At 39.7% G+C, this 7,178-nt stretch overlaps 1 protein-coding gene across 1 annotated transcript; it reads left to right on the top strand.

Moving 5' to 3' along the window:
- LOC110990650 (uncharacterized) lies at window positions 1-6,913 on the top strand. The gene is made up of 2 exons (XM_022255727.2): window positions 1-1,058; window positions 2,779-6,913. The coding sequence occupies exons 1-2, from the start codon at window positions 315-317 to the stop codon at window positions 3,355-3,357; spliced, it is 1,323 nt and encodes a 440-aa protein (XP_022111419.1). The 5' UTR covers window positions 1-314; the 3' UTR covers window positions 3,358-6,913.
- The last annotated feature ends 265 nt before the right edge of the window (window positions 6,914-7,178 follow it).

Raw genomic sequence — 7,178 nt, 5'->3', positions numbered from 1 at the left:
TTCCCGCTTGGCTTTTAATATCGACCTGAACAATATGCATATTTGTATTGCTATGGTTTCATTAGTAAAGCGTGGGTGCACAGCTCAGCACCATGGCAACGAGGTTGACGTCACATACTATTGTAGAAGAAAAACCAACCCTACAAAATACTGTTTTTTGAACAATTTGGAGCGAGGAAATCCGAACGGAACCACCTGTGTCATGACAGTTCCCTGTACGATGTGGGCTCATCAAATTTCAACTGTTGTAGGCAATCTGCATAAAATTCCCTTTGATAGTAAGCTAAGTCAATCTCTAAATCAGGATTTTAAGCATGGCAAGACCTCTAGTGTTTGTTTACGTTTTCCTTGTTTTCTTAACGATTTCGACGTTAATTTACGAAGCCATTCTTCCCTGTTATTCAAGTAATCATAGTTCTACTGAAAGAGTGTCCTTGCCAAAGCATCCGATTTTTTTCTCAAATAATTCGTATCTGCTCGCCACCAAAGAACACACACTGACGCTCACCATACGCATGGCAGCCGCGCCCAAACTAATCCGGCGTCTATACTGTGACTTTCTACGATCTGCCGTGTTGTTCTGGTCATCAAAGCTGGGTCACATCAGTGTGATATTAGACAAGGAATCGGCAGCCGATCATCAGTTGGCAGCTCGACTGAGTCAGCAAGAGCACGCGTTTGGCGTCAAGTTTGATTTCATTTACGAGCCTCTCCCGAACGATATCTCGATCTTGGAAATAGAGAGAGATCGGGGATACAGCCGCCAACTATGGAGCAGTTTTTTCATGGATCTGTACATCAACGCATCCATCATCGCTTGGATTGACACGGATGGAATGTTTACAACACCTGTCACCAGTGAAAACATCTTCAATGGCCATCAGTTGCGAGTTGTAACTTTCACTGACTGGAGCATTCCCCGTAGACATGGCTGGGACAAAACAACCAAACTTGCTATGGGAAAGAATCTGGTGGCGGATTTCATGACATATTTTCCCGTTTACATCTGGAGAGACACAATAAGGAAATGCAGAGAACACATTCTCCGTCACATGAATGTAAGTAAAAGACTTAACTTAATTTCCGACTTGAAGATAGACGGGTAGCTTCTTTTTAGCGTATTTTCCAAATATCATTTCCGTGTATTTTGCCACACAGCTTATTATACCGGACGAAATTATTCACGTGAAAGAGGCAACAGCTGTCTATGATAATAAAATAGTGCCAGACATTTGGCAAGGCTTATCAACTTAAACGGGGCATGAAGTTCCCCCACTGATTTGGAATTGTACTCATTTGTGATGTTAAAATATCTAATCTCATTTTCTCAAAACAACTGTGATCAAAAACCTGAAAATGTTCTTTCTTTTTTTAGACTTTTCTTTGCAGAAGCATTTTCATTTTCACCGAAAACACCAAAAAACGGGTTATTGTCAAAAATTTGATTTTTTTTCTTAATTAACTGATCATAACGTCACTATTCCGTTGGATATTTCATTTTTTCAATCTGTTTTTATGACCTAAAGCAGGTCTCTCTTAATCCTGTTAACACCAACTTGTGTACTTTGGAGAAGTTCCAGAATCCGAAAAATTAGGTCTTCTGACGCGGGTCACGTTTTGACTTTGTAACACCTATCGACCCACCAGGCGCCTTGACGTGTATAAATGGGTATTGCGCAGTCACACAAGTTTCCTCCTTTAAACACCAATATTTTGTTCCAAAAACCAATGCAGACCGCCTGTAACACTGCTTATTGTTAGAACTGTAGAAAAAGAAAGATGTTTTGAGGGTTGTATGTTGCTGTCTCTTGAGAAATGTCCTATACATTACCATTGCGAATCACAGAACAAAAACAATAGCTGCTTCGGCAGTGTAGCTGAAGTGATTTACACAACTCCGGCACATCAAAGTGCTCGATGATTATCACCTCCCGGTGAGACGAACAATAGCAAACATTCCAAAAATTCCCGATTACTGCCTGCAGCTTAGCCAGTTATTGGGGCCAGTAATATTGTAGCAATATTTGTGGTGTTTCCTTTGCAATTAACTAAAACTTATCGCAGTGACCATGAAATACAAAGAAAAAATATTTAACTTTGAATTTACTTTTGCCGTTCGGACTTTTTTAAAAGATGTTGATGTACTTTTGGATATCCATGCAATGATTGTAATTTTATTTGTCACTTCAAAACATCATTTTTATAAGTCTTTGAACGAGTTTAGCTAAGACTAGCCAACAACATGTTGATCACAACAGGACAGTTAAGTTCACAAAAGCAAAATGTGCTGTTTCATTAGGAGTGGTTATGAGATCTAATGAAATACCTTGTTTATATACATTCTGTAGTAAAAATGATTTTAAAAAAACCACAATATCTTATGAAAAACTTTATTACCAAAATAAGTCCAGACGAAAGCGTTAAGAGCAATAACTGCACATGAACACTAAAAAAAAAAAAACAATTGCCCAATCATTAAATTTGATGTTGTTTTAGATCATACCCAGCACCAACTGTGGCATGAATATTCGATTGCAGGACACAACATTTTAAAGATGAAGATTACCATCCACAAATTGCGCCGACAATCATGGCGTACAAAGGGGGCTTGTGGTTGTGAAATAGGTGGCGCGTAGCAAGCCTTCCCTGCGCTCTGGCTATAGACATACCAATTGGCCGGATGTTATAGCTCGGGCAGTTGAAACTCGTGGATATTCCAACGAAAAGAAAAAAATAAAGGAAATCGTGAAAGTTCAATCACACAGATTTCTTTTGCAGGTATCCAACTTTGAGAACGCCTTTAGAAAACTGAAGGTAAAGAGGGCTAGGGTCAGTCCCGTCAACATTTTGTTGAACTACGCTTTCTACTTTGAGCATGATCGCTATGATTGGCACCTGGACGTCAACAACAACCTGGAAGCTTACAACTCCCAACATGTTCAACCCGGTTTCGAAATCAAACCCAATGAGACCACTCCAGATGTTCGAGTCACGGTGCACGCAGGGAGGCACTTCTTGAAGTCTCCGAATCCGTTGCTGCAGGGATATTGTATTGCTAAGAGGCACGTTGGTACGCCACCTGCTGCCTGTAAACGGTTTGAACATATCACAAACTTTCAGCTGTTCGAATTTCTGGCAGAGAGAGGTGTCTCTTTCAACCACCTCGCCACCTGGTGCTCGCCTAAGGGTGATGGGCGCACGGACTGCAGCCGACGGATCGAAGCGCATTACAAGAATGTTGGCAGATATTATAACTTAGGATGGTTTGATCTCGATTTGCGTCGAGTATCTGCTGTTGAGAAAGCAGCCGCGCTCGGGAATGCAACTTGTCCCAAAATATTTGATTTAATTGATTAGCACATGAGCTTTGCGGCAAGGAACTGCGCAGTTCTCATACCAACGATTATATCGGAGAATCTTTAGAACTTACAGCAGCGACTTAACCGAGGAATTCCTCCAGTTTCTGAAAAAGGAATGATACTGTCTGAACACATTCTACTTGATTTTCGGTCAAACAAGGATTCTACACATACTCACAAAACTGATTTCTCAGTCGCCCTTTAACAGGCATGCAAATATTAATCGCGCCCTTGACCTATGACTGTTGAGAGCATAAACATAATTTGGAATTTCAGTGCACATCGGTTGAGTTGTTTTATTTTGTTATTTTCGTATCCATGGAGCTCAGGACTATAGCATTTTCAAAATTATACAGTGTCAACTTTCTGTTTTAGTTAAAATTTAACGGTTTGAAGACGTTCATGCAGATTATTAAAATGTTCTGTTCTCCTGCCATTTTTTTTCCTTTATCGCATTTCTGAGTAGTTGTAGCTTCCCTCGTGCACCATGGGCCGCCATAAGCGTCGCAGCAACTGTTTGAAGCTAAAAGCACACACACTTATCACGGATGAACTTTCCATAATGTACAATATAACATACGTTTCCAAGACAAAATAAAATTTTGTTTGCAATTTCGTATTTGGGTTATTTCGTGTCAGACCAACACACTTTTTGACCTTAGGTCTTCAGATTTTGATAAAAATTGCTGTGCTTGTAGACGTTGATAAATAATAAATACTTACGAGTTTTTAGCGGAATCCGCACCTCCATGTGGTCAGGGCAGAGATCAACAAAGATGGACAGCTGTCACTTAAAAGTCCATCCTTTCATTTTTATTGAATATATGCAAATGTGGTATCAAAATAATAGGAAGGGCATGCTCTTTTCACTGATGTGGAAATTAAACTTTGTGAATCAAGAGTCAAGATGACATTTGATATGTGTCAGTGACCATTGACCTCATTTTAAAAATAAAGCATCATTTTGATTTTTTTTTTAAAACCAAGTGTTTCTGAAAATGTAGTTCCTGCTCTAATAGAATCCGCTTAAATCTGTCCGAGGTGTTTGAAAAATTGTTATAACAATTTTTCCACAGTTAGTCAACTTGGAAAATGTCAATTTGTCACGTAATCCTAATAGAGGAATTTGAACTCAAGCAATTTAAGCTCTAAAATGAAATTAACCCCAAGGTGTATGTACAGGCATATTGAAATTTGAAGATTTTGGACTGTTAGGGTTAATGACATATTAATTAAATGGTTTTCAAATCGGTGGCGTAGTTAGGATTCTAATGGGGGCGCAAAAGGGGCACCAGCATCTTACGGGGGCACAAAGTTTTCGTTAGCTTGTTCAATATCCATTCATCAAGGGGGGGGCACCGGGAATTACTGGGGGCACGTTCCCACCAGCTTCCCTCCCCCTCCCATGGCTATGCCACCGTTTCAGAGCCTGCATCATTTTGAATTTGTTTTTTAACCAAGTGTTTTTGAAAGTGTGGTTCCTGCTCTAGAAGAATCCACTTGAATCTTTCTGGGGTGTTTACAATTAAACAGTTATGAATATGTCAATTGTGTATGTAATCCTAATAGAGGAAATTGTACCCTAGCAATTAATGCTCTGAAATGATATTAACCCTTAGGTGTATTTACGGTCACATTGAAATTGGAAGATTTGGGTGTGTTAGGGTTCATGAATTTTTAATATCTCTCACAAAATTACCATTTCATTTGAGGAGCCCATTTTAATATTAATTACGGATTTTGCCCTCGTAACGGAGTCTGTTTTTTGATTGTAAACACCTCAGAAAGATTTCAGTGGACTCTTCCAGTAAGAGCAGGAACCGCACTTTCAAAAATACTTGGTTAAAATACTGGTTCTGAAACGTTTGCGTAGCCACGGGAAGGGGGGGGGAGCTGGTGGAAACGTGCCCCCCCAAGAAATTCCTAGTGCCCCATAGGTGCCCCCCCCAAAAAAAAACCAAACAAACAAAAAACAAAAACGGATGAATGGATATTGAACAAGCCTTGTCCCCCAAAAACACACCACTGAAAGTTGGTGCCCCCCATAAGATCCTGGTGCCCCTTTTGTGCCCCCAGTAAAATCCTTGCTACTACACTGCTCTGAAAACTATTCAATTAATATTTCATTAACCCTAACAGTCCAAAATCTGCCAATTTCAATATGAAAGTACATACACCTTTGGGTTAATTTCATTTTAGAGCATACCTACGTTATTTTTACAATGAGGTCTACTTGTGGTACTTGGCTTAATTCTATCATTGTTCGCAAAAAGTGTTCTCTTTACAACCCTTGCTGTAATTTGCCTCGATAATAGTTTCAGTTTAACGTTCAGTGGTAATGGCATATTTTCATTTGAAAGTGAACAAGTGAAAAATACCTGTTCCATTTTATCTCCATTGTCATTTGTTTGGTCATTACTCAAAATTTATTGTTTGTTAAATTCTTGCCTAATTTCATCATTTTTATTTTTCCTCTTTCACAATTTCATTTGGGATTGTAAAGAAAGATTAACTTTTTTCAACTTTATTAGTTGTTAGGTTTTTTCAGGAAAAAATAAAGGAAGATGTGTCATTATATTGTGGAAATTTGTAGTTTGTTGACGCCCTGTCACCGGCAAAGTTTTCCGTGAAGGAAAGTTAACGGGTGTACGTTCGACACGCTATAACACCACTTTCCACCGGTGTTAAAATGTTCGGTGTTATTTTAAAACTGTTGGTGTTACCTTTAACACCCCAGTGCACTTTAACACTTTTAGGTATACAAAGTAACGGTGTGAAAGTAACACACTTTGGTGTGGTCATCTGACAACACCAACATGTGTTGTTTTTAACGCCTGTGAGGGTGGATGTGGGAGCAACTGGGCCATGCATTTTCAAAAGGTCAGATTTTGTCTTGGAAAGAAATGAGAGAAAAGCAGTATTTTCGTCAATTTCATAACCCCTCCTTTCGAAAAGCATGTTAATAAAAGCCTCAAAATGTAGCCTCACCTCTCAGAAAGACCGTTTAAGGTTATGAAAAAATGTTTAACCCCAAAAAGTTTGCCCCCTCGAACATTTGATATTTTATTTGCCATTGAGACACAAGCAACCCCACCGCACAAAAATGTAGTTCCTCTTTGTCCCCCCCCGTACTCCACCCATCTCTCCGAGGTACACAGCATTGTTCGACTTTTTGTTTGCCAGCGTCGCACAATGACCCCCTACGTCTCCTGCAAGACTGAACTGGTGCATGGGCAATTTTTAGAGCTCTCCAGAGAATTAACATTAACACGTATGCAAGTGTGCGTGTAAACTGTACTCAAAAAGGCAAACTTCCCAGCACTCTAACTCCCCTGGGTGACCATTTTAGTCTAGTTTCGGCTGAATTTGACAACTGAAGAAAAAGGAACAGCAGATTTAGCAAAAAATGTTATTAAGTAGATTTCCTCTACTCGCAGAATACAGTAAAATCGGCGGATCTAACAGAAAAACAAATGTTGCAGGTTTCTTTATGGCAAGCTTTTTTTCAAACCGTTACGTACGGAACCACCAAACGACAGCCCCAGTGCGTCATATACTGCAGCAAAGAATATTTCGTACTGTTTCGGATGCCCTGTGAACTCTGAAATGCCATGAATGTAGGCGGAAACGAAAATATTTCACGATTAAATGTAAACTTTGCACGTCTCAAAATAAACATATCTCTATTTTGGGATTAAATGTCAACTTTGCAGGCCATATTATCAGCTGACGGTCCTGGTCGCGGCACATGTAGTACGGCCTCCGGTCGTACGTAATTTCATCACTTATGCAGATTCACCGATGGGGCGTGGCCGTTTG

The sequence above is a fragment of the Acanthaster planci genome, linkage group LG16 (genome assembly GCF_054643075.1).
Source record: "Acanthaster planci isolate LZ-2023a linkage group LG16, COTS_SCS, whole genome shotgun sequence".
Classification (NCBI taxonomy): Eukaryota; Metazoa; Echinodermata; class Asteroidea; order Valvatida; family Acanthasteridae; genus Acanthaster; species Acanthaster planci.
This window is presented reverse-complemented; position numbering and strand designations above follow the sequence as displayed.

Coding starts and splice junctions, on each gene's coding strand:
- LOC110990650 (XM_022255727.2), top strand. CDS start 315: ATGGCAAGACCTCTAGTGTTTGTTTACGTTTTCCTTGTTTTCTTAACG. Junction 1,059..2,778: donor ACATTCTCCGTCACATGAAT/GTAAGTAAAAGA, acceptor TTTCTTTTGCAG/GTATCCAACTTTGAGAACGC.